This window comes from Perognathus longimembris, chromosome 2 (genome assembly GCF_023159225.1).
Source record: "Perognathus longimembris pacificus isolate PPM17 chromosome 2, ASM2315922v1, whole genome shotgun sequence".
Classification (NCBI taxonomy): domain Eukaryota; kingdom Metazoa; phylum Chordata; class Mammalia; order Rodentia; family Heteromyidae; genus Perognathus; species Perognathus longimembris.
Genome location: NC_063162.1, coordinates 151,211,835 through 151,239,580, shown reverse-complemented (window position 1 = coordinate 151,239,580; position 27,746 = coordinate 151,211,835). Strand labels below are relative to the sequence as shown.

Sequence of the window (27,746 nt, the reverse complement as noted above, 5' to 3'; positions counted from 1 at the left end):
ACAGCCACTTCTGGTTCTCATGAATTTTGCTGTGTGGGTTGCGTTTACCTGTTTCATTCATCTTTGTACATCTAAGTCCTTTTAGAATTATGAGTTTCCCCCTTTCCTGTTTGCTTACTTTAAAGACAGATTGCTTTAACATGGTTTTAGTTGTATTTTAGGAAAGTCAATTAGATAAATGAATTTGATTTACCATCCTAAAATTTCTTTTAAATTGGGTTTATTTGAATGTAATCAATCGGCATTTTGTGATCTTTGATATTTAGGCTTCAGTAAAGATTTCATGGGTTAGTTATATCCATGTAAAGCAGTTCTTAGGATTGTAATGAAATTGGCTTCAAAGACACTATAATAAAAAAATACCCTGTTCAAGACTATTTCAGAAATACATTGTATATAGTACTTCAGATAATAGAGAAAGGAGTTTAGTCACAAAATTCATCTGTTAAACTTGCCTATCAAGACAAAATTTTTCTTTCGCCTTCAAGGAAAGTCTTAGAAGCCTTTAGTTGCTGTAGTGTTGTAAAAGCATTCTCTAGGGGCTGGGGATATAGCCTAGTGGCAAGAGTGCCTGCCTCGGATACACGAGGCCCTAGGTTCGATTCCCCAGCACCACATATGCAGAAAACGGCCAGAAGCGGCGCTGTGGCTCAAGTGGCAGAGTGCTAGCCTTGAGCGGGAAGAAGCCAGGGACAGTGCTCAGGCCCTGAGTCCAAGGCCCAGGACTGGCCAAAAAAAAAAAAAAAAAGCATTCTCTAAGACCTGAACTGTCAAATATTCTTAATTATGTTTGCTCCATTCAGTGATGAGGTTTTTTTTAATCACGTGTCATGAACCGTGCTAAGGATATCACCGTTAGTGAGAAAGACTTAGCACCTCTTTTCATAGAGAAAGTCACCCATTAGGATCACAAACTTCAAAGAACGAATTAAAATGAAGCATGACATTGATGCATAGAAACGTAACTGTGGGGCCTAACCTTGTCTAGCTCTAAGCAATCCTTTAATAGATGATGGTTAGAATAAATCTTTAGAGAGTAGTTAGGGAGAAGGCAGCAGCTGGGAAGATAGTGGACGAAAGAGCTTGATGTATTCAAGAATTGTGATTGGGGGCTGGGGATATGGCCTAGTGGCAAGAGTGCCTGCCTCATATACATGAGGCCCCAGGTTCGATTCCCCAGCACCACATATACAGAAAACGGCCAGAAGGGGCGCTATGGCTCAAGTGGCAGAGTGCTAGCCTTGAGCAAAAAGAAGCCAGGGACAGTGCTCTGGCCCTGAGTCCAAGGCCCAGGACTGGCAAAAAAAAAAAAAAAAAGAATTGTGATTGGAGTGTGATAAAAATGGTGAGTTTACACATGTCTTCCATAATGGGCCTTAGAATTCTGAATTCATTTTGAGGGTTTTCAGAAGTCGTGAAAGGATTTGAAGCAGAAAATTGATTCATGTTTATAGAACGATTATTTAAGAAGCTGAGCAGAGAGGGGTAAGCATTGACTTGGGGAACTAGACAGGAGAGAATTACAGTAAATTACCTATACAATAAGATGGTAGTAGAGAGAAATAAATATCTTCTGAGAGATTGAGGTCTTCTGAGAGAGAGACTGATGAGTCTTAGTCTTGGTTATGGGAGAAAAGATATTAGAAAAGGTGACAGCTGTTTTCTAGGCTGTCTTCCCAAGGGTATATTTCCAAGTCTTTTAAATAATGATGGGTACTAATGGGAAAGGAAGAAAGTTAATCTTACTAGTTAATTTTGGATATGAGATTTTCAGTAACTAGGTAATATCTACTTACATCTGTGGTTGGAACTCAGAAGAGAGACTAGGGAGAGAGTTTTGAGGTCTAGGACCTGAAGATGTAATTAAAAGCAAATGAACAGTTTGTAAATTGCAAATTGATAATTGTCTTTTTGAGTTCTTTCTCTGTTTTCCCTTCCCCGACACTTTGCTTTATTTCCAAAAGAGAATAGTCCGTTAAGCAGCCTGGCTCCCTAGTCTTTTGGGACCAGGTGCATCTCTTGCTCTTCTTTCTCAACCTGCTGTGACACACAGTTAATCCCAATTCATTCTTTCATTTGCTTTTTTCCAGAAGGAGAGCTTATGGATTGTGATGGGAAATCAGAATCTAGTCCTGAACGGGAAGCTGTGGATGACGAAACTAAGGGAGTGGAAGGAACTGATGGAGTGAAAAAGAGAAAGAGGAAACCATACAGACCAGGTTGAGTATCTGGCTTGCCGTTTGATATAACCAAAACTTAGCCAGGTTAAGAACAATATATTGGGGCTGGGGATTTAGCTCCGTGGAAGAGCGCCTGCCTGGCGAGTGCAAGGCCCCAAGTTCGGTCCTCAGCTCTGGAAACAAGAACAACAACAACATTATATTACTGAGGAGGACTTTAATTATAGTTGAAAATCAGAACTAAGTACAGCATCTTAACAACTGTCTAAAACTTGCGTGTAGCTTGGCACAGGTGGCTCATGCCTGTAATCTTAGCTTCTCAGGAGGCTGAGATCTGAGAATCACAGTTCAAAGCCCACCTGGGCAGGAAAATCTATGAGACATATCTCCCAATTAACCACCAAAAAGTCAGGAGTGGGGCTGTGGCTCAAGTGGTAGTATGCTATCCTTGAGCACAAAAGTTCAGGTACAGCACCCAGGCCCTGAGTTCAAGCCTTAGGATGGATGATGATATAAAACTTACTTGTAGTCTGATTCTTTAACCAGGCTCTGTATTTGCTAATTGGCTGATAAATTCCCTAGCTTGAGTGAATACTTGACAATAAATAAATGACTAATATCTCTCACAAAATGTTTTACTAGGTTAACTTTTTAACTTTTAAAGCTATTCTTAAGTGATTTGTACCTCCACATTTCTCTTTTCAGAATTTGCTTGCTAGTACTTTTATGTTTTTAAAAACTACTTCAGTGGGTCTGGGAATATGGCCTAGTGGCAAGAGTGCTTGCCTCATGTACATGAAGCCCTGGGTTCAATCCCTCAGCACCACATATGTAGAGAATGGCTAAAAGTGGCGCTGTGGCTCAAGTGGCAGAGTGCTAGCCTTGAGCAAAAAGAAGCCAGGGACAGTGCTCAGGCCCTGAGTCCAAGCCCCAGGACTGACCAAAAAAAAAAATTTTTTTTTTAATTTCTCTACAGCTATGAAGCTTACATAAACTATTGTTGTGTGTGCTCAAGACTAGTACTACTCCTCTTTGGGCTTTTTGGTAGTTAATGGAGATAAGAGTCTCACAGACTTTCTTTCCCAGGCTTGCTTCAAACTGTGATCCTCAGATCTCAGCCTCCTGAGTAGCTAGGATTACATATGTGAGCCTCCAGAGCCTGGCTATATGTATATTTTATTTAAATCAATGCAACTTCTTTTTAAGAATGTTACTGTTTTGTCTGTTATGTTTTCCCTTTCCTCTTCCTTGTAGGGGAGATAACCCTTTAATTTAGAACACAAAGTATGTTACTAGACAACTACAATTTTTAGCATATGTTACATGTATGTAATGCAGAAAATGTACTTTTAATTCATCTCATTACTTATCCTCCCTCTTACCTTTTTAAAAATAGTTCTTAATCTGTATTTTTACATGCATATAAAATACTTTGATAATTTTCACCCCTCCACCACCCTCTTTTTGGTTCCCAGGTCATTTGGCAAAAGCTTGTAATGCTAACTGCCAAGCAGTCTTCTAACTAAGAAGTACTTCACATGTACTAGTTTATTTATACTTAACACATATATGAGAAGGTGTGCTAAGCATTATCCCTGTCTTATCAGTGAGGGAACTGTGGCATTGAAGAGTTAAATAACTTGCCCAAATTCAATGAACAGAATTACATAGTCTGGCTTCAGATTCTGTGCTGTTAATTGTAGAGTTCTATGCATCTCCTGTCAAAAGGCCTTCCTACCATAGGAAAATTAGGTAGTTCCCTGAAGTCAGACTAATCAGTTAATAATGATATCACCTAGTTTAGTTTGTATCTTCTGTTCTTCAGTAAATGAACAGATTGTTCTGCTAATGTACAAATAATTTGATAGATGAGTTATTCAATAGACAAGCACCACCTACTATTTAGTATTCACAGTGACTTGTGTAGAAGAGAAAATACAAGCAGTTTTTTCTGTGCTCTAGCAAATTTTAATTCACAATTGGAGAGAACAATGGCATTGACTTTTTTTATTTATTTCCTACCTCTTCAATTTTCCATTAAATGAAATTATTGATTTAGATTAGTCCAGACTGAATTTTGGGAAATAGGTCAAATCAGAAAATAAGCCAAAGCTGTTTATCCTACTGATTGTGTAACTGTAGAGAGAAATTAATGATCAGTTTACCCAACTTCTTTCTTGAATAGGTATTGGTGGGTTTATGGTCCGGCAAAGAAGTCGAACTGGGCAAGGAAAAACCAAAAGATCTATGATCAGAAAAGATTCTTCAGGCTCTATTTCTGAGCAGTTACCTAGCAGAGATGATGGTATAGTATTAATTTTGTTTAACGCCTTTGTCTTCATACTTGCACTGGAAAGAACTAAATAATGCAATTGTCACAACTTTATTGCCTCTTAGTAACCAATGGATTTAAGTGCCTATAGATGATTAGTATATCGGTCACGCTTTATAAGGAAATGGTTTTAATTCAGCAGGTTCTATTTTCTTTTCTTTTTTTTGCTTTGTATGAGTTTTGCTTTTCTGAGACAAGTTCTAACCCTACATGTAGCCTAGACCGGGTTTGAACTTAAGTTCCTTCCACCTCAGCCTCTCTCAAGTGCTGACTTTCTCTCCCTCTCCTCCCCCACCCCCTTTTCTTTGGTGCCAGGGATGGAACTCAAGAGTCTCCTGTTATCAGTAATCTCATGTTCTACACTAAGTAACACTTCCAGCCTGTCCTTTGATATTTTTGTAACTACTCTCCCCCTCATCCCAATATTAAGTATATTTCCTATATAAAAAACAATGTAGGGACTGAAACATTTTAGTTACATAAGATACTTTTTTTTTTGTTATATCATATATATTTTGAAACTTACTGAATATTGAAAGTGACAGGGTAATTTAACTCTTTTTAACAAAAGTGTACTATTTTATAAACACATCTTTCAGTGAGCATTCTGACATCCTATCATTTAGTCCTTGAAGGAAAGCTGAAAGCATTGCTAAAGCCACACACATCTTTCTATCATTTAAGACTATATTACTGTGGTTTCTCAACTTGTGAAATGCTTCTGATGGGAGACTTCATAATCAGTGCGGTTGGGAGGTGGAGTGGTTCAAGTGGTACAGCACCTGCTTACCAAATAGAAGGCCTTGAGTTCAGACCCCAGTACCACCCCCCCCCCCCAAAAAATATGATCAGTGTGGTCATGATTGTATGATAAGATGTTTTGGAAAACACAAAATAGGATATGAAGAGAATTGAGATGTTCTTAGCATGCCTTCCAAACAGTCCTTCCTTTGTTGGGAATAAAATTTTGACTTCCTATGAATTAGTAAAAGTCAGAATTTGCTGACTAGTGTAGGAAGTTTCTATAATAGTTTTCAGGAAATTTTTAGTATGACTGTAATAAACCCCTAATTTTGTGATTTCCTTTGTTTTGTTTTGTTTTTCCCTGTCCTCCAGATAATTTCTTTAGATTGACTTGACCTCTTAGTTCCGTATTTTCACTTGTGGCTAGTCAAAACTCATCCATTGTATTTTTAATTTAGATTATAATGAGTTCTTCCCTTTCTAAATACTTTTCTTTTGGCGAGTCTTAGGGCTTGAATTCAGAGTCTGGGCCCTATCCCTGAGCTTCAAAAAAAAAAAAAAGCTCAAGGCTACTGCTCAACTTCTGATTTTTTGGGTGCTTAATTGGAGGTAAGAGCCTCATAGACTTTCCTGCGTGGCTGGCTTTGAACTGTGATTCTCAGATCTCAGCCTCCTGAGTAGTTAGGATTATAGGCCATGAGCTACCAGCACCCCACCTAAATATTGTGTAAGTTTATTTTTCCAATCCTTAATTTTTTCATGTAATTGATTTAGAAAAATTTATGAAATTTTCCCATATCTGATTCTAGTCTTTGCATCTGCTAGCTAGCTTCATCTAAGAGTTCCTCATTGCAAAATATATATATGAATGACTAGGAATCAGGGAAAAGCTTCATAAATTTTTCTAAATCAATTACATGAAGAAATAAAAGATTGGAATAATAAACTTACACAGTATTAAAACACACGGTGTGGAAGACACATTTTATTTACTTTCAGCAATGTTCTCTGGAACATACTCTGAATTTTTTTTTTTTTTTGGCCAGTCCTGGGCCTTGGACTCAGGGCCTGAGCACTGTCCCTGGCTTCTTCCGGCTCAAGGCTAGCACTCTGCCACTTGAGCCACAGCGCCGCTTCTGGCCGTTTTCTGTATATGTGGTGCTGGGGAATCGAACCTAGGGCCTCGTGTATCCGAGGCAGGCACTCTTGCCACTAGGCTATATCCCCAGCCCCATACTCTGAATTTTTAAGAGATTTGTTTGCAGTGCTATCATCCTAGACTACTCGTGTTTTATGCTGTGCTTAAAATATTTTGGTTCACTCAGGTTATTTGAATTCGTTTCTTTTACAGTTAGGGGCTCTATGGAATCTGAATTTTTCTGTTGTTCTTTTCAAATAATTGTATAAAGGGGTTTCAGATTACTGTGTCAATTTATGTGGACATTGCCTCTTGATCAGAGACACCCCCCCCCCAATCCCCTTTGTCTCCTCATTTCCTTCAGTTTCCACCTACATATGCTGAGTATTTTGGCTGTATTCACCCACCATCCCTTTTTTCATTCGCCTGTGCCTCTCCTTGTAGTGTGTTCACTCCTCAGTTAAGGTATATTTCTGGTATTCATGTTGTTATTTAGGAATAGTAAGAAGTATAGTGAGACCAGATATACATGAAATGTATTTTGTATATAAAACTTACTGATACACTTGCTTTGAGATCTTCATGTGACTCAAAAACTTGTTTATAAGGTACTGTGTATGTTGGTGAGCTCTAAGTTTATTTTGATGGATTAAACGCCATGCATTTATAGATGTGTCTATTGTTTCAGGCTGGAGTGAACAGTTGCCAGATACTTTAGTTGATGAGCCTATTTCTGTTGCTGAAAGCACTGAAAAAATTAAGAAAAGATATCGAAAAAGGAAAAACAAGCTTGAAGAGACATTTCCTGCCTATTTACAAGTAATATTTTGGTTTATATATTATTACTTTGTCTTCAATCCAGACTTTTAGTTTTGTAAATTTTTAGAAATTCCTCGTTCATTCATAGTTCATTAAAAAAATGATGATTTGGAATCAAATATATTATCACCTTCACCATATTTGTTCACGATAACTTACAAGAGTCAGCTGTGATAACATTTTTCTCATCTTTTTAGTGGTTTTTAAAGAACTTAATTTTGCCTTTTTTTTGGGATCGGTTGTAGGGTTTCAACTCAGGACCTAGGTGCTATCCCTGAGCCCTTTGGCTTAAGGCTAGTGCTTTTTTGTTTGTTTGTTTGTTTTGCCAGTCCTGGGCCTTGAACTCAGGGCCTAAGCACTGTCCCTGGCTTCGCTTTGCTCAAGGCTAGCACTCTGCCACTTGAGCCACGGCGCCACTTCTGGCCGTTTTCTGTATATGTGGTGCTGGGGAATCAAACCCATGGGGAATCAAACCCAGGGCTTCATGTATACGGGTCAAGCACTCTTGCCACTAGGCCATGTTCCCAGCCCCGGCTTAAGGCTAGTCTTATCACTTTGAGCTGCGTAGGACCACTTGTGGTTTTCTAATGGTTAATTGGTGATCATAGTGTCATGGACTTACCTGCCCAGGCTTGCTTCAAACCTCGATTGTCAGATCTCAGCTTCCTGAGAAGCTAGGATTATAGTTATCTTAATTACATGTGTTTTCTAGCTCTTTGAATTTGCATTCTTTTAACAATATTTTTTCAATGTTTTCTTTGGTAGCATGGCTGTGTATGTTTTTTTTAAACTGTCTTTTGTAGTGTAAGTACTTATAAATTACTTATTACTTAGGCACATAACACCATTTCACTTTTGTCTTATGTATGGGTTGTTAGAGTGTTTTTAAAAATATTTTTGAATATTTAATCCATATAATAGAGCATAAACTAAAGGAGGGCTGTTGTGCTAGAGGAAGAGCAAATGAGTCCTAGTGCTTCCTATTTGTCTTCAGTATTATTAGAAGTTGTTTTTTTTTTTTAATTTATTTTTATTTTTTGCCTATCCTGGGGCTTGAACCTGGATCATGAACACTGTCCCTGAGTTGCTTTTGCTCAAAGTATTGAGGAGTCAAACCCTGAGCTTCATGTATGCTAGGCACATAGTTTACCATGAAGCCACCTTCTCAGCCATACAAGTTTTAGAGAGAGAGGAGGTTGGTAGGAATGCAGCTGACAGGACCTGTGAGGTAGAACTGTGTCAGGGTGAAGAAGAGGTCACCTGAGTAGATGAGTAGAATCAGCAGCCTCTAGTAGCTGCCAAGGTTGTATACATATATGCATCTTTTGATGCATAAAGCCCTCTTTCAGGTTTGTGCTCAATATGAGATTACTAAATCTTATCTGAAATATGTAAATATTAAAGCTGTAGATCAAAGTCTGGTGTTAGCCTCTGTAAGTAATCTATAAATATTAATAATCATAAAGCTTTAGTTTTGCTTATAATATGAATTAAGGTACCAATAGTACTGTAAATCTATCAGCTTTTAAATTTAATTATAGTTGAATTTTCCTCAATTGAATTATTACCTTCTAGTTGCTAGAAACACATTTGACATCATTGTGTGTTTATATCTGCTAAATTTTATTTGTCTCTGGTAAAGCGTAAAGTCTGATTTTTAAAATAAAGGAAATGTAGTTAAAAGAAGAGATAGACTATTTTTCCACATTTTTGCATTCAGTTTCTGCATTGTTAAATGCAAGGTTTTGTGTCATTTCTATTCTAATATAAAAATGATCATAGAATGCTATCTTTTTTTTTTTTTTTGCCAGTCCTGGGCCTTGGACTCGGGGCCTGAGCACTGTCCCTGGCTTCTCTTTGCTCAAGGCTAGCACTCTGCCACTTGAGCCACAGTGCCACTTCTGGCCATTTTCTATATATGCGGTGCTGGGGAATCGAACCCAGGGCTTCATGTATACGAGTCAGGCACTCTTGCCACTAGGCCATATTCCCAGCCCAGAATGCTATCTTTTATTTGAGTTTTAGAGCTAATAATTTCCTTGTGTTTATCTTTGCCTAGGAAGCTTTCTTTGGAAAAGATCTTCTAGACACAAGCAGACAAAACAAGCTCAGTTTAGATCATCTGTCAGAAGAGGCAGGTCAGCTTTCGTATAAAACAAACATGAATGCAGGCTTCTTGGATTCTTCCATAGATCCACTTCTGAGTTCATCTCCACCTTCAGCCAAACCTGGAACTCAAGGTATGTGGATTGATTCACATAGGCGTTCTCTTCCTCTGTGACTTTTCATTAAACCTTAGGAATGTTTTTGTTTGACTCCATATGCATCTTTAACTCACCTTAACCCGAGTATAATTTATACCCAATAAATACAACTGCATTAAGTTGATAGTTCTGTAAAGTTTTGCAAATGAATAGTGTAACTACTACCTCATCAGGAAATATGAAGGTTTACACTTTACTGAATTCAGTGTAAGGAGGTGTTAATTTGGCGAGAGTTAGTTAGAAATACAATCTTCAATTTAGGTAAACTGTGTGCTGGTCAGTTACTCCAAAGAAAGGAAAAAACAGAAGGAAACAAAAAGAATACCATGGTTGGGAACTTACTGGTTGACTAATAGTACAGGGAAATATATCGCCCTACATGTGCCTTCTCCCCCTCTGTCACTTGAGGTCGAGGAATTCTTGGATGTCCGCAGTCCAGTGTCTTGTAGGCACTTTGACTGCATTTCTTGGGTTTTTGTTTGTTTGTTTTTGTGGGTGTTTGTTGTTGTTTTTTTGCCAGTCATGGCGCTTGAACTCGGGGCCTGAGCACTGTCCCTGGCTTCTTTTTGCTCAAGGCCACTTGAGCTATAGCGCCACTTCTGGCTTTTTCTGTATATGTGGTGCTGAGGAATCGAACCCAGGGCTTCGTGTATATGAGGCGAGCACTTTACCACTAGGCCGTATCCCCAGCCCCCTTTGACTTTGTGACACCATGACAGTCAAAACAACTGATTCCACATACTGCCAAATGTCCCTGTATGGATGAAGTCACTATAGATTGGACTGAAATACAGTTGACTACTCTCTGTGCAGAATGGAAGGACCAAGGGTCTGAATTCCTGTAGATTGTCGTATCTACTGGAGGGCCCAGAGCCAGTCCTACGTGTAGAATGAGGGACCACCTATGCACACTTTTGGCTTCTTTAAATCACCGGAAAGTAGTCTTCTCTCAGGCCCTCCACACCTCCTCCAACCTCAGCACTGGCAGCGAGGGATAACAGTTCTGTTCAGTTTTAAGTACTTTACTACATTTAATCCATATCAATATGCTGTTACCATAAGTTAATGAAAGACTTGAGTCCTTCAAAGAGCATTTTGTAAATGCCATGACAGAAATATATATAAAGACTTAGAAATTATCCATACTTACGTAAGGAAAAGAACTGAACTAGATAGAGGATATATTTTGATACTTAAGACATTGATGTGTTATTTTTGCTGCTTTTTGATTTGATTGTTTACCTCACAAAACTGCTGAAGAGAGAATAATTTTGCAAGAAGGTCAAACCTTGGAGGGCTAAAACAGTACCATTTCAAAGCTTAAGCCATTGTCTTATTCTCACGGTCTTCCCAGTCTGCACACACGCACGCACGCACGCACACACACACACACTGAGTGGAAGTGCTTTTCCTTTTACATTTTATTCAATACAGCACATTAGATCAATTTTAAGGATTTGTGGGTGAGTTAGAAACTGTTGTAGTTTAGGTAGGAACATGCTTTGTAAGCATAGTCTTTTCAAAAATATTAGTTATGTGCTGGGTAGCCTGGCCAGTAGCCTCCTCCTGTAATCCTGGCTACTTAGGAGGCTGAGATCTTAGGATTGCAACTTGGAACCCAGTCCTAGCAGGAAAATCCATGAGACTTTTTTTTTTTCCTATGAGACTGTTATCTCTAATTAATCACCAAAAATTGAAAGTGGAGCTGTGGCTCAAGTGGTAGAGCACAAACTGAGCAGAAAAGCTGAGAGTTCTTTGACCCCAGAGTTCAAGTGCTCGTACCAATACCAAAAGAAAAAAAAAAGTCAATTACAGGCAGAGGATGGCTCAAGTGGTAGAACTGGCAGATGTAAGGAACTAGGTTTAGTCCTCCCTACTGCCAAAAATATTATTTAATGTTATAATTTATGTAGTAGAATTCTTTCTTTAAAGTTAGATGACCCCTTAAGGAATTGGCAAGAGTTTCTTTGAACATACACTGTTCTCTAGACAATACTTCTCTAAAAGTTCTCTGGTTGTTTGTAATTTGAAACATTACATTATTGATGGCTGTTTTTGTTCTCAGAAGTTCGTTTTTTTGTGCTGGTCCCACAGCTGGAACTTGGGCACTATCTGAGCTTTTTTAAATTCAAGACTGGTGCTCTACCACTTGAGCGGCAGCTCCACTTCCAACTTTTTTGGGTGGTTACTTGGAGATGAGTCTCGGAGATTTTCCTTCAGTCTCAGATCTCAGCCTCCCGGGTAACTAGGACTTCAGGTAGAAGCTACCATCCCTCGACACACAGAATTCCGCCCCCCTTTTTTTCTTAAGTAAAAACACACTTGTAATGGATTAAATTTTTCATAATTGTTTTTTCTTTGTTTCTGTGAGCTAATGCCCAGGCTAGTCTAGAACACATCTCTAGGTTCCAGTCAGTTCCCCAGGCCCTCCTTCAACACTCATCTGTTGGGCACACATCTTCCACGCACTGACGACACAAGAGTGAACTAATCTTACTGCCATCCACAAAATTGTGCAGTCTCGCTTATTTCACTCTTTCCTTTGGCTGCCTTGACTACTCCGACTTCCTGTGTGGACATACCCTCTCTGTTCAGGCTTTTGCAGCTGCTTGCTTTCTCTGCGCCTTCTAGTGTCCATGCTCTCTCATGGCATAGTAACTCCATCTGCTTTAGATCTGTGTCCAGTCATCTTTCCCCGCCCCCCCGGCCAGTCCCGGAGCTTGGACTCAGGGCCTGAGCACTGTCCCTGGCTTCTTTTTGCCCATGACTAGCACTCAACCACTTGAGCCACAGCGCCACTTCTGGCTTTTTCTATGTATGTGGTGCTGAGGAATCGAACCCAGGGCTTCATGTATGCAAGGCAAGCACTCTACCACTAGGCCATATTCCCGGCCCCATTCAGTCATCTTTGAAAAGGTCTTCTCTTCCTGCTTTGTCAAACTCAGCATCCCCAATAGCTTTTTGTTTTCTTATTTCCATTATGCCACTTAAAACTTGCTATTCACTGGGAGGGAGGGAGCCCTTGTTGGAGGTGAGGCAGGCCAGGCCCTTTGATTTAGCCATGGCCTTCTTGGTACACCGGGCAGAACAGTGGCTCATGTGTGATCTGTTCACATAGTCCTTTGGTGCTAAAACACTTTTTTTTTTTTTTTTTTTTTTTTTTTTGGCCAGTCCTGGGCCTTGGACTCAGGGCCTGAGCACTGTCCCTGGCTTCTTCCCGCTCAAGGCTAGCACTCTGCCACTTGAGCCACAGCGCCGCTTCTGGCCGTTTTCTGTATATGTGGTGCTGGGGAATCGAACCTAGGGCCTCGTGTATCCGAGGCAGGCACTCTTGCCACTAGGCTATATCCCCAGCCCCCTAAAACACTTTTTAAAAGATGAATGAATGAGTACTAATTAGTATAAAGATCAACGCCGGGGTTGTTTTATACACGGCTTATGCTTTGTAAAGAATCTCTAAGTAATTCATATTTTCTTTTGTAATTTGTGTTCTAGATGCTTACTTATGTAATGTCTTGTTTTTCTTTGTTTCTTAAAGGGTTCTATTTCTCTTGTCTATGACATCTTTATTCTAAATTTCATGCTGTCACTACCAGTCACAAAAAAGTTTAAATTTTTAGTTTTTCGCATTATTCAAAATGAGTGCCTTTACTATGAAGATTCCTTTAGAAGTGATCATCTTGAGTTTCTATCACTTGCTTGCCTCAGCAACTACTAAGCTTGAGGTATTTAGTAAGTAAGTGGTTGAACCAGTGAGCCACTTTAGATCTTAGTGCCTAAGGAAATACTAAAGTTTTATCCTTAACTATATTTAGGTACTGCTGATGACCCATTAGCTGATATTTCTGAAGTGTTAAACACAGATGATGACATTCTTGGAATAATCTCAGATGACCTTGCAAAATCAGTTGATCATTCAGGTATATATGAATATTGATTGCCTGATTTTGTTGTGTAATGTGAGTGGCGTATGGATGTGGAAGTTCAGACTTCATGTGATTCTCACTACCCGAAGTGTGTGTGTGTGTGTGTGTGTTTGTTGCTTGTTTTGCTTTTTTACTTTGTCAAAGAACTCACCGTGTTATTCTCACTTGGCTTTCTTGCTTGAAGAGGAAACCTAGTTAATCCTCTGTTGTCTTTCTGATTGGGTCAGATTTAAGGCTTGTGGCCTTGAGGTTTTGCTGCACCTTATTTCTTCTTGGTGTGCATTCTCCCTCCCTTCCTGCTCCTGTGGTAATCATCCATTTTATTTGGTTTGGGTCTTGTAGGTCTTGATTTATGCACTTTCCAGGTTGGGAGCTCACCTTTCCCATTTGGTAAGAACTAAGCAATGGATGACGCTGACTAGAAGTAGTCTTCTTTCTTATGCTGAAACGGCCTGTAGGTGCATGCCTATTTGTTAGTATTGCTAATTTGTCACTAATCCATACTTTGCTTTTTCTTTTTTTTTTGTGTACAGCTAAAGCATAGTAATTGTTAGTGGTTTTTTTGCATTAATATGTAGTTTATATTACTCGTGCATTAGTTTCTAATAAGATTCAATATAAGCACCTAATTTTTGACTCTTTAAAAGTAAAAAATATTGAAATAGCATGAAAGTAAAATAGATGATAGAATGTGACTAGAGAATACTTTAGAAAATTTGTAATTGGAATTATTTATAGAGTAATGTTTATTAAACATTGGTAGACTAGGTAGCCTTTCATTAATTTTTATGGAACTTATCCTTCCTGTTCTGTATATTATATGATATTATATGTATTACTGCACATCAAAATGGATTGTTCAGGGAACTTCTGTTTTACAAGTTAAGAGAATTATTTGTATCATTAATCTCATCACCCCCTGTCCTAATATGAGGTTTATGTTAATCGTGCTGGAATTGCCAAGTTGTTGGGTGTGTCCTTTTTATTTCTCAATAAATTATTTACTTTGATGTAAAGATAAGTTTGGGTGGTACCTAAGTTCTTAAATACTTCCTACTTCATTTATGATCTATCCAGTTACAAGAATTGACTGAGTGAGAACCATAAACCTCATTTACCTGCTTGACTCAGGTAGTTTTCTGTTCTGCACGTGGAGAGTGTTGTACATTTTGCCTGGGCGTTCTGCATTCACCTTTTCATTTATTCTGCTCTTTTAGATATTGGTCCTGTCGCTGGTGATCCTTCCTCTTTACCTCAGCCGAGTGTCAGTCAGAGCTCGCGACCATTAAGTGAAGAGCAGCTCGATGGGATCCTCAGTCCTGAGCTAGACAAAATGGTCACAGATGGTAAAATATTTGCCCTACATCTAGGCTTTCTAAACGACATGAGTAAATATGACTTTCAAAGATTTCTGCATGCTTATCCATAATTTGACTTCTGTATTCATAATTTCTGTATCAAATGCTATTTTGTATGAATATATTGAGTTGTTAGTTGTTAATCCTTGTCTTCTTTTTCTTTTTTATTTTAAATCTTAGGAGCAATCCTTGGAAAGTTATATAAAATTCCAGGTATTTGTGTTCTGAATTTAGTTTCTAGAAATGACATTTTTCCCTACGATGTCTCTCATAGTTTCTTAATCTTCTTTCTGTGGTTGTTTCATCCCAGAGCTTGGAGGAAAGGACGTGGAGGACTTGTTTACTGCAGTGCTCAGTCCTGCCGCCACCCAGCCAGCGCCGTTACCGCAGCCCCCCCCTCCGCCACAGCTGTTGTCAGTGCACAATCAGGGTAGGCGACAGCTTTCTAAAAAAATGTATTCTTTTATTTTTATTATTAAGGTGCTGTACACAGGGGTTACCGTTCCATAAGTCAGAAAATGAGTATAATTTTTTTTGGACAATGTCACCCCCTGATATTTCCCCAGACTCCCCCACAACATTTATAAGCATGGTTCTATGTTATAGTCACACACCAAGAAATGCGAGTGAGTTCGGCCATGTTGTATGCGTTCAGTGCACATGTCAGACTGTAGTATAGTAGCCTTTCTATGCTTATGGACACGATGAAATTAAGAATGTTTTTAGGGAAATTTGTCCCCCCCCCCTTTTTTTTTAAGGTTTCACCACCCCCCAGTACCCATTTACTTGTAACTATTTCCAACATAAGTAGCTTTAAATAAGACTTCAGTTTTGTCTTCTTTCTGGAGAGCTGAAATTTACTGTTTAAGAATTAAAGTCTTGGGGCTGGGGATATGGCCTAGTGGCAAGAGTGCCTGCCTCATATACATGAGGCCCTGGGTTCAATTCCCCAGCACCACATATACAGAAAATGGCCAGAAGTGGCGCTGTGGCTCAAGTGGCAGAGTGCTAGCCTTGAGCAAAAAGAAGCCGGGGACAGTGCTCAGGCCCTGAGTCCAAGCCCCAGGACTGGCCAAAAAAAAAAGAATTAAAGTCTTGAGCGCTGGGAATGTGGCCTACTGGTAGAGTGCTTGCTTAGCATGCATGAAGCCATGGGTTCAACTCCTCAGCACCACATATACAGAAAAGGCTGGAAGCGGTACTATGGGTCATGTGGCAGAGTGCTAGCCTTGAGCAAAAAGAAGCCAGGGACAGTGCTCAGGCCCTGAGTTCAAGGCCCAGGAAAAAAAAAAAGGAATACAATGCTGTAAAGCAGGGGCCTATTCAACCTTATTATTCATCTTCTAGTACATATTAGCATGTAGCCAAAACATAAACCAACAAACAACAGAAAACCCCAATCAGTTCCTTCAAACCTTTCTCTAAGTGAGACTGTACAACAAGGTAATTTTCTTAATACCTAAATACATACTCTAAAATACATACGTCATCTCTAAAATACATACTTTCAGTTATACAAAAGGTAATCATTCTTATATGCTGAGAAGAGAAATAGAGAAAAGCAGAAGAATTCATAACTCTGAAAATAAAAAGCATCTAGGAACAGCCAAGGCAAGAATTAGTAATCAGATGCTGAATAGCTACCAAGGTAAATTGACCTTCAGAAGCTAAACTGGCCAAACTCAAGTATTTCAATTAAGTACACTGTGGAATTTTTCATGCATCTATACATGAAAAATTATCTTTGGTAACAAAGGTAAGTTTGTGTATTTCATCAGTGATATATAAAGGTATCACTGTAGTTCTCAATTAAGCATGAAACAATGACAGTAGAGAAGTTATTGTGCACAAATTAGCCATAACATACACCACCACAGAATTCTAAATTGCTTTTCAGAAGATACCAAGCCTGTAGGCCTCAGTCTCCCAATCCAGTTTGTTGGAGATAGGAGTCTCATGGGCTTTTTTGCCCAGGCTGAATTCAAACCAGGATCCTTAGATCTTAGCTTCCTGAGTAGCTAGGCACCTGGTTGCAGTGTGTGTGTGTGTGTGTGTGTGTGTGTGTGTGTGTGTGTGTGTGTGTGTGACTTACAGTAAAGTATAGATTGAAGTAGAGCATCAAAATTGCTTAGATTGCAGTCTTGATATTTGAGAGAATAATGTTTATGGGTTATTATTTTTTTTAATCAGTATTAGTGTTTGGATTCCGAGCTTTATGCTTGCTAGATAGGTACTGTACCATTTCAACCACAGCTGAAAATATTACTTCCATGATCAGGTTGTATGTGAAATGACACTTAGCTATTGACAAATAACAACTTTAGATGACAGCGGAATTAGTTATCAGTCACCGGGAACACTATAGAGAGACCATTAGCGTTTTCCCCTCCAGGCTTCTAAGCCAGTGAGGACCTCACACCACCAATTGTTCTGACCTGTCACATGTTTTGACAAGGTAGCTCTTGGTCAATACTGGAAGTAAATTTGAGACAAAATATTTATTTTGGTTGATACTGGAAGTAAATTTGAGACAAAATATTTATTTTGGTTGGCGTTTAGTTTTCAACGTAGGCTCCATGTAAAGGGGTTGCGGTGATAATTGAAGGAAGGGGCGTGAGAAACAATGAAATTAGACTAAGTAGGGTCTGAATGGAGGAAGGTGGGAGGTAGAGGGACAAAATAGAATGAATTAAACCATATATAAGCCAAGCTGACTGAAAAGATAATGACATAACCATGAGACAAAGAAAAGCTGGGGGGCGGGGCAGTATCCAGCAGTGGAGGCACAATGGATTTAGTTTAGGGGTTGTTGTTGTTGTTTTTTTAAGGGGGGTGGGTGGTCACTGGCTCAGGGCCAGTGCACTGTCACTGAGCTCTTTTCACTCAAGGCTGGTGTACTGTCCCTAAGCTCTTCACTCAAGGCCAGTGCTCTACCGCTCTGAGTCAAAGCTCCCTTCTGGGTTTCTGGTGGTTAATTAGAGATAGGAGTTTCATGGGCTTTCTTGCCCAGGCTGGCTTTCAACTGAGATCCTCAGCTCTCAGCCTCCTGAATAGCTAGGATTAAAGGGTATTAACCACTAGTGCCTGACCTGGGCTGATTTTTGGTTGTTCTTTGAGATGGGACATACCGCCTTGTTCTGACTCAACGTAGTTGCAGTGAGTCAAACTACTGATGAAAGTTCAGGGACTTCCTTGTAGTAGAGAGTGCTCACTAAGCTTGAGGAAAAGATGAGTGACTCCAGCATACACTATCAGGATATAGGAGTTGTCTTTTTAATTAATTGTTCCACTTTCTAGACTCACATGGGTGTGATCACGTGGTCTTGTTCCTTACGTTCCTTGTTTTAAGGATTGGGTGTAAGTGAACAAGGGTCGGCCCAGGTGCTGAGTGAGGAGTATGTGCCATTTGGTGTGTTGGTCTGTACAGACAGGCTGTGGTCACTTGGGAGATACAGTGTCAGAGGATTGAGAAAGGTTATCAGTTGTTTTTGGTGGAGTAACTCCAATAGGAATGTTAAGAAAGGGAGATAGAGTGTAGTGAGTGCATTGACAGTAATACAGAAAGTGGTAAAGGGGAATTTCGAGAAGTTTGAGGTTAGTAACTTAATGTCCCTTTAAGTAAAAGTTATATGAAGCAGTTTTTATTCATTAGTCATGCCTCCCAACGTTTATTTTTATAAACTAGTATTGTCTAACTTGGGTAGGTATGGTAGATTTGAAGGGGGGGTGGGACACCAACCCTTATTTCACTTAATGATGGGTCAAGTCAGGAAGCTGGGACTGAATAATCTCCAGTTGAAGGCCAGCCTGTGCTACATAGCAAGACTCTTTTTTTTTTTTTTGGCCAGTCCTGGGCCTTGGACTCAGGGCCTGAGCACTGTCCCTGGCTTCTTCCCGCTCAAGGCTAGCACTCTGCCACTTGAGCCACAGCGCCGCTTCTGGCCGTTTTCTATATATGTGGTGCTGGGGAATCGAACCAAGAGCCTCGTGTATCCGAGGCAGGCACTCTTGCCACTAGGCTATATCCCCAGCCCAGCAAGACTCTTAATTATAATTAATAGTGAAGATAAGATGCTTTGCATTTTATTTCTGTGTCCTTGAACAATGTATCTTCTTTAAATCTGTTTATAAAGTGAGTAGTCACAAAGTAAGCTGTTTGGTTGGACTTTTGTGTGGGTACACACTTTAATTTATGTAAAGCTCTTAGAACATAAAAAACACTTGTCATTAGGAAAAGATTCAGTGAGGTGGTTACGGTAGGTAGGTACTATAGCTGCAAGACTGAGCTTGCGCTCGCTTTTGCTGTTGTTAATCCTGATTACATGAAGAACGTTTTGGCATGTTTCCTAATAGAACCTGCTTCTCACAGAAGTTGAATAGAAGCAGAACTCTTACACTAACCCTTTCAGGAAGTTAGGAGTCATGAGGCCTTTGCCACTGTGGAATCCTGCTCTTGTTGGTCCACTCTGACATCTCGAAGGAAGGGCCTGTTTGAGGTGCTTGCAACCGTGTCTGCAATTAGCTTCAGTGTCCTCACACATACAATAGAGTGATGCTCACCTAATTCTTGGAGCAGTCAGAGGATCTGGTGCATGGGGATACACATTAGTAGATCTTGTATAACACTGCACAGAAATTCAAAACCACTACCGTCATATCCTCTACATTTTCAAACAGGTGGCAGGACTGATGGAGGGTGCTGAGTGAATTTCTGCGATTGGTTGTTTCTGTGAAGTTACTCTGTGTTAAGTAGGTACGCTTGCTGGCCAAGCACTAGCTTAGGACTGCACGCAACCCCCTACACCCGCGTGTGAATACTTGTATTTTATAATGTTGGTGTTCCAGTCCCAGGGTTCTGAGCACACCCAGTGCTGTTGCCTTCCAAAACTGGTTACAGTGCTCACAACGGTAGAGACTAGAGTTGAAAATGTAATGTTGGGGAAAAAATACTTTCAATAGCATATACACTTTTTACTTACCTGTATTTCAGCTGCCTGTTCTTCATGAATAAATAATACGCGCGCTGAGCTACTGTGTTTCTTTTCTGCAGATGTTTTTTCGCGGATACCACTCATGAACGGCCTTATTGGACCTGGTCCTCATCTTCCACATAACTCTCTGCCGCCTGGCAGTGGATTGGGAACGTTCCCAGCTCTTGCCCAACCCCCGTACACTGACGCCAGGTATTTAAAACTAAGCTCTTCTTCATTTGGAATTCAGATTATACTAACTTTTGTTGTACTTTAATCAGTCTTGTGAACTGGTATACGTGATATTAGTGTGTGTTGTATTTATTGTAGTTTTTGGTGCAAGCCATCAAACATGTTACTTTTAACTATTTTGTCATTTAACCCTAACGTAAACGGGATTTGAGCACAGTATTAGCAGATTATTTTTGCTTTTGAAGTGAAAGTGTTTATTTTTGCCAGGGATAAAAACCCAGCATACAGTGCCATGGCAAGTGATCCTAACAGCTCCTGGGCCCCGTCGGCTCCCTCAATGGAAGGCGAAAATGATACCATGTCCAATGCCCAAAGGAGCACGCTGAAGTGGGAGAAGGAGGAAGCCCTGGGGGAAATGGCAACAGTAGCTCCAGTTCTCTACACAAATATTAATTTCCCCAATCTAAAGGAAGAATTCCCTGGTGAGTCATGGATATATTACTGCTGTCTGTCTTACCAACATTCTCTCATATATAGCAACCTTGTTTTTAATGTACTGTGTATCTTCACTGATTTTCATCGGGTTTGATGTTCCACCATGTTGAGATCCCCTAGCAATCCAGAAACACACTGTATTAGGTCCCATGCTCATTTGCATATGCCCCCAAGGTTGTGTTGATGAATGACATTAATAGCTTTCCATCCCCTAGCAATGCTTATAACCATGTGATGGTCAGAGTAAGTTCTCAGTTCTTGGTATTAGAATTCACTCAGCACCCTTCATCAGTCCTGCCACCTGTTTGAAAATGTAGAGGATATGACAGTAGTGGGTAAATTCTGGTTAAACAGAGGACAAAACATTAGATTAATGAAATGTCAATTCTTGCATGTTTGCTAGCAGTGATGTCTTGCTTTAAATTTATGTTCTCATAGAAGCCTGGCTTTAAAAATAGATTCAAAATTCCACCTTGTAGTAGCTTCTTAGTCATCTGTCAGAAGATCAGCCCTTTTAAGTTCTAGTGGTGTGCCTAGCTTTCCATATGGATGGCTCCTTTGTGGTTTAGTCTCCCTGTAGTACTTGGCTCATTGTGTATGGAACTAAACCAGTTCATTTAACGATAGAATTCTGGTTGTTTAATGCAGGGTATCTCCATTCTTAAACTACTTATTATTAACTGTGATAATAATATTCATTACAGTTGAGAACCATAATTCTTACAAATCATCTTATGATAGCAAAACTCTGGGTTTTTGAGGGGAAGAATGTAATATTCTGGATAAGTTTATTTTGTGAATCAAGAACCTCATGAAAGCTAGGCACCGGTGGCTCATGCCTGTAGTCCTACCTACCAGGAGGCTGAGATCTGAAGATGGCAGTTCAAAGCCAGCCCAGGCAGGAAAGGCTGTGAGATGCTTCTCTCCAATTAACCACCAGAAAACTGGAAGGGGTGCTGTGGCTCAAGTTGGTAGAGCGCCCAGGCCCAGAGTTCAACCATAAACAATAAAGAAGAACCTCATGGAATACTGTGTTAAAACTGTTGGTCTGTCAACCAGTTTCCATGTCTGTTGGCTTTATGGAAACTTGGTTTTATTATGGAGTAAATAGTTTCTATTATTTGTCATTAACTGTCATCTCGCCCTAGCTTCATTTTGTATATCATCCTGGCACTACATTTTGTAGAAACAACTTAGAATCTTTATCATATTATGTTTATAATATTTAGAATGTTTATCATTATGTTGCATATAACTGCTGGTGACAGGTATTTGTGATGAATTCTTTGTGTCAAAATGATAGACTTCTGTTTGCTGCATACCATTTATAAAACTTTTATATTGGTAGTGTCTTATATAGTTAAGAGAATTTATTACACGTGAATCAGATTTATTTTGGCTATCTAGCCCCTTGAAAGTTAAAAAAAACAAAAAAAAAAGGTGGTTCAAGATCAGACTGGGCCAAAATGAAATAAAATTCCAACTGATCCCATGTCAGCAGAGAAAGCTGGGTGTGATGGCATTTGTCTGTTATTCTGGATACAGCAGGAAGCATAAATATTGGGGTGCAAATCCAGTATGGCCTGGGGAGAAAGCAAGATCCTATCTCAAAAATAATAGCAAAAAGAAATAGAAGCATGGCTTCAGGTACATAGTGCCTGCTTATTAGCAAGTGTGACAGAGAGAAAATACTGCTTTGGCCTACTGTGCTGAGAACTTCATTCTATTTGAAGAACTTAATACTTGGGGAGACCTTATCAGAATCTCTTGTAAGCAGAAGCTATTCTGATTTAGAATATTTTACATACATATTGAGATTGCATGACATCTACTGGAATGAGACCCATACCAAAACATGAACTTCCTATATATTTCATGTCACTTTGACTGTGATCAGGTATGGTGGTTTCTACTTAACAGTATCATGTTGATGCTCTGAGAACTTTAGAATTTAGATAATTCCATATGTTTAATTCCCACTAGGCGAAAATATGGTTTGAGTAGGATTTACTGCCAGCAGTGCACCTATGTTTCTATTATATTGTGCCAAGCTTTGGAAACATATACTCTGTTCTTTTGCAGATTGGACAACTCGAGTAAAGCAAATCGCTAAGTTGTGGAGAAAAGCAAGCTCTCAGGAAAGAGCACCATATGTGGTATTTAAAACTTAAATACAATATATACACTTTTTTTTTAAATTGTATTAGGTTAATAAAGATTTTCCCATTGTGGGAAATACTTGTGGAACTAACAAGAAGTTTTATTTTCAGTGCTTTTCAGCTACTTACAAGACAGAGAGTTCCACTGTGTTTCATGTTGGACAGTGCTGGGGTTTGAACTCAAGGCCACATGCTTGCTAGTCAGGTGCTCTTCTACTTGAGCCACTCTCCCCAGGCCCATTTTTTTCTTGAGTTGTTTTTCCAGTAGAGTCTCATATTTTTGTCTGGGGCAACTAAGACATTGTACTCCTGCCTGGCTTGGTTGATAAGTATGTGCCACCATACTTGGCTTCTTTGGTAAGAACGTTCGGCCTGGGCTTGCCTCAGATCACAATCATGCCAATCTCTTATCTCCCTAGTAGCTCAGATTACAGGTGTGTGCCCCTCTGTGCAGCCCAGTCCTTATGCATCTTGGAGAAAACATATCTAGACCTCTTTATGGAGCTTTTGAAATAGGGTCTTAGCAGGATTTAATTAGGGCATTTTGTTAGATTTACAGTTCAGATGGTGAAATTTGTTTTCTCCCAAAGATCCATATTAATATTGTCAACTGGAATCAATTATTTGCTTCATTTTTTAAAAATTGTTAATAATGGGACTGTTTTGGGGGTTGAGACTTAAAACACTTAGAGTAATTATTGCAGCCAAGTGAAGCTAAATTAAGCTCCACAAAACCCAACTGCATAAAAAAATGTAATCCAATATTTTAAAAGAGTGTCAGCTTATAATACATACCTATTTAGCAACACACACATACACACATGTAAGTACAGCAAATTCGCTGGCTATTTGCTTCATTTTTAATCATACTAAAATTCATATTAGTAGTTTAAAATTTTTATACTTGATCTTGAGTGTTCATAATTTCAATCATGATTACTCTGGATAGAGCGTATTTAGAGAGCCATCTGTATGTGGGCATACACATGCATATGTGTATGCAAATGTGCCAATATGCTATATTTTGTTTTACCTTGTATTTTTTTTTTTTTTTGCCAGTCCTGGGCCTTGGACTCAGGGCCTGAGCACTGTCCCTGGCTTCTTTTTGCTCAAGGCTAGCAATCTACCACTTGAGCCACGGCGCCACTTCTGGCCGTTTTTTATATATGTGGTGCTGGGGAATCGAACCCAGGGTTTCATGTATACAAGGCGAGCACTCTTGCCACTAGGCCACATTCCCAGCCCCTCCAAGCTCTTTCTTATCAGCGGCTATAAGCACTTTGGATTACTATTTCAATAAACTTAAGCTATTTTACCTAACTTCTATTTAAAAATAAATACAGAGAAAGTAATTTTTTTCTCTTTTTGTTAAAGCAAAAAGCTAGAGATAACAGAGCTGCGTTGCGTATTAATAAAGTGCAGATGTCCAATGATTCCTTGAAAAGGCAACAGCAGCAGGATGCCATCGACCCCAGTGTACGAATGGATGCAGATCTTTTTAAAGACCCATTAAAGCAAAGAGAATCAGAACATGAACAGGAATGGAAATTCAGACAGGTAGGAGGGGCTTTCGATTATTTGCTTTTTAGATTACTGTTTTGCTTTTTGAGAAGAGAGATGATGATGATGATGATGATGATGATGATGATGATGATGATGATTACTGCCAGTCCCTGGGGCTTGGGACTCGGTCTGAGCACTACTCCTGGCTTCTTTTTGCTCAAGGCTAGCACTCTACCTCTTGAGCCACAGCACCACTTGCGGCTTTTTCTGCGTATGTGGTGCTGAGGAATCGAACCCAGAGCTTCGTGAATGCTAGGCAAGCGCTCTACCACTAGGCCACATTCCCAGCCCAAAAGGAGAGATTATTTACACCATTATTTCAGAATATAGTTCTTAATGCACCATGAGAAATGTTAGTTAAAATAGACTGGTTACCTTCGTTGGTAAGATATCTTTAAATTGATTTGTGAAATTTAGCAGAGTAGCATAATAACATCCGGCCTTAGGCATAGATGGAACACACTACAGTGCATAAAGATCACTCTTCCTCGGAAATTTGTAATCTAACAGAAAAGCAATCCGGCCCATACTCACGTGCGACAAATTAATTTTCTGTTGCCTCCTGTCTTTCCCCCTTGTTTCTCCCCCCTTGAATAGTTATTTTCTTCCTCAACTGTGATTGTTCTTTATTTCCTATCTCAAAAGCAAATGCGTCAGAAAAGTAAGCAGCAAGCTAAGATCGAAGCCACACAGAAACTGGAGCAGGTAAAGAATGAGCAGCAGCAGCAGCAGCAACAGCAGCAGCAGCAGCAGCAACAACAGCAGCAGCAGCAACAGCAGCAGCAACAGCAACAACTTGGTTCTCAGCACCTTCTGGTTCCATCTGGTTCAGATACTCCAAGTAGTGGAGCACAGAGTCCCCTGACACCTCAGCCAGCCACTGGAAATATGTCTCCCGCACAGACATTCCATAAAGACCTGTTTTCAAAGCAACTACACAACGCCCCTGCTTCCACGCCTTCAGATGATGTATTTGTCAAGCCACAAGCTCCACGCCCTCCTGCCACCCCATCCCGAGTACCAGTTCAGGAGACCCTGTCTCAGTCTCCTCAGCCACCTTCTCCACAAATGTTTTCCCCTGGATCTTCTAACCCCCGACCATTGTCTCCAATGGATCCTTATGCAAAAATGGTTGGTACCCCAAGACCACCTCCTGGGGGTCACAGTTTTCCCCGAAGAAACTCAGTTGCACCAGTGGAAAACTGTGTGCCTTTATCGTCTGTACCTAGGCCCATTCAGATGAGTGAGACAACAGCCAACAGGCCATCCCCAGCCAGAGACTTATGTTCTTCCTCCACGCCAAGTAGCGACCCCTATGCAAAGCCTCCAGATACTCCTAGACCCGTGATGACAGATCAGTTTCCCAAACCTTTGGGCCTCTCTAGGTCTCCTTTAATTTCAGAGCAAACGGCAAAGGGTCCTCTAGCAGCTGGAACCAATGACCACTTTACTAAACCACCTCCTAGGACAGAAGTGTTTCAGAGACAACGGATACCTGACCCGTATGTAAGGCCTTTATTGACTCCTGCACCACTTGATGGTGGTCCTGGGCCTTTTAAAACTCCACTGCACCCTCCCCCCTCTTCTCAGGATCCCTATGGATCGCTGTCACAGGCACCAAGGCGACTGTCAGTTGACCTTTACGAAAGGCCTGTCTTGACACCAAGACCTGTAGACAATTTTTCTCATGGTCAGTCAAATGACCCCTATAGTCAGCCTCCTCTAACCCCACATCCAGCAGTGAATGACTCCTTTACCCATTCTTCAAGGGCTTTTCCCCAGCCTGGAACCATCTCAAGATCAACATCTCAGGACCCATATTCCCAGCCCCCAGGAACTCCAAGACCAGTTGTAGATTCCTATTCCCAGCCCTCAGGAACAGCTCGGTCTAATCCAGACCCCTATTGTCAACCTCCTGGAACTCCCCGGCCCACCACTCTTGACCCCTACAGTCAGCAGCCCGCAACGCCGAGACCATCCCCACAGACAGACATGTTTGTTGCACCTACCACGAACCAGAGACATTCTGATCCATATGCTCATCCTCCTGGGACACCAAGACCTGGACTTTCTGTTTCCTACTCTCAGCCACCAGCAACACCACGGCCACGGACTTCAGAGGGGTTTACTAGGTCCACAGGCGCCAGACCAGCCCTCATGTCAAGTCAGGATCCTTTCCTGCAAGCAGCACAAAACAGAGCGCCAGCTTTACCCAGCCCTTTGGTAAGGCCACCTGATACATGTCCCCAAACACCTCGGCCGCCTGGGCCTGGCCTTTCAGACACATTCAGCCGGGTCTCCCCATCTTCTGCTCGTGATCCCTATGACCAGCCTCCGGGGACTCCTCGGCCTCAGGCCGACTCCTTTGGAACCGGTCAAGTTGCTCACGAAGTTGTGGACCAGGCAGGACCTGGCTTGGAGGGGAGCTTCAGCACTTCTGCAAACCCTGCCATGAGTTCCCAAGGACAGCAGTTCTCCAGCGCCCCCCAGCATCCCGGACCTGTGCCGACCTCAGGAGGAACTGACACACAGAACACTGTAAATATGTCTCAAGCAGACACGGAGAAAATGAGACAGGTAGATAGGGCCCATGTTCCCAGATGGCTTTTCAGTTTTCCTTTTCTGCTGCTGGTCCTGGGGTTTGGACTCGGGGCTTTTGTGCTTTATCACTTGAGTCGCCCCACCAGCCCTCCAGATGTTTTAGATATCATATTTGTAGAAGCTGTTTCTTTAATCCAACAGCAGCTTATCTTTTTAGCCTCTAGCCTTTTTGAACTATAAAGGAAGAAAAATAACTTGGTAAATCAACACCGATTTGTTAGGTCTAATCCATGTAATTTCAGCCTTCATGAATTTGTTAGGGAATCCTTTAGTATTCCTTAACCATAAGGCTCTATGCTGAGAAAGACCCAAATTACCAATTGTTGATTTAAAAAAAAAAAAAAACCACCTCCATTAGCTGAGTAGTAAATGTAACTAGCATTTTATCAAGTTTTGAAATACTTAGACACGTAAACATGACATAACAAAAGCATTAGAGTTTTTAAAAGCCCATTGCTGATCAGAAATTCTAGTAATTTTTGTTTCTTCTTTCTGTTCAGCGGCAGAAGCTGCGTGAAATCATCCTCCAGCAGCAGCAGCAGAAGAAGATTGCTAGTCGCCAGGAAAAAGGGCCGCAAGATACACCAGGAATGCCCCATCCAGTGCCCCTTCCGCACTGGCAGCCAGAGAGTATCAACCAGGCTTTCACTCGCCCTCCACCTCCCTATCCCGGCAACATGCGCTCTCCAGTGGTTCCCCCTCTAGGACCTAGATACAGTCAGCGTGGGCCCTATCCTCCGGATGTTGCCGGTATGGGGATGAGACCTCATGGATTCAGGTAATGCTTTTAACTTCATGCTGGGTAGAAATTGCTATCAAAAACCAGGTATAGTTGCTCATGCCTGTAATCCTAGCGCTCTCACAAAGACAACTGTTCAAAGTCAGCCCAGGCAAAAAGTTAGTGAGATGTTCATGTACTGTTCTTGGGTGCATGACTGTTACTCAGCTACTCAGGAAGCAAAACCAGGAGGCTGGGGTAGGCAGAAACATGAGGCCACCCCCTCA

General features: G+C 40.7%; 1 protein-coding gene across 12 annotated transcripts in view; it reads left to right on the top strand.

The window, feature by feature from the left end:
* Positions 1-27,746, top strand: part of Kmt2c (lysine methyltransferase 2C) — a 204,872-nt gene that overhangs the window by 139,283 nt on the left and 37,843 nt on the right. For 10 of the 12 annotated variants that reach the window (XM_048340506.1, XM_048340501.1, XM_048340504.1 and 7 more), the window contains exons 24-37: positions 2,091-2,219; positions 4,366-4,485; positions 7,083-7,213; positions 9,273-9,453; positions 13,293-13,397; positions 14,621-14,749; positions 14,942-14,974; positions 15,072-15,191; positions 19,812-19,944; positions 20,191-20,405; positions 22,501-22,574; positions 23,952-24,134; positions 24,786-26,717; positions 27,242-27,519. In XM_048340506.1, the coding sequence (XP_048196463.1) occupies positions 2,091-2,219; positions 4,366-4,485; positions 7,083-7,213; positions 9,273-9,453; positions 13,293-13,397; positions 14,621-14,749; positions 14,942-14,974; positions 15,072-15,191; positions 19,812-19,944; positions 20,191-20,405; positions 22,501-22,574; positions 23,952-24,134; positions 24,786-26,717; positions 27,242-27,519 (3,763 nt within the window). The remainder of the gene's footprint in view (positions 1-2,090; positions 2,220-4,365; positions 4,486-7,082; positions 7,214-9,272; positions 9,454-13,292; positions 13,398-14,620; positions 14,750-14,941; positions 14,975-15,071; positions 15,192-19,811; positions 19,945-20,190; positions 20,406-22,500; positions 22,575-23,951; positions 24,135-24,785; positions 26,718-27,241; positions 27,520-27,746) is intronic. The other 2 variants (XM_048340505.1, XM_048340508.1) reach the window with 2 other exon arrangements.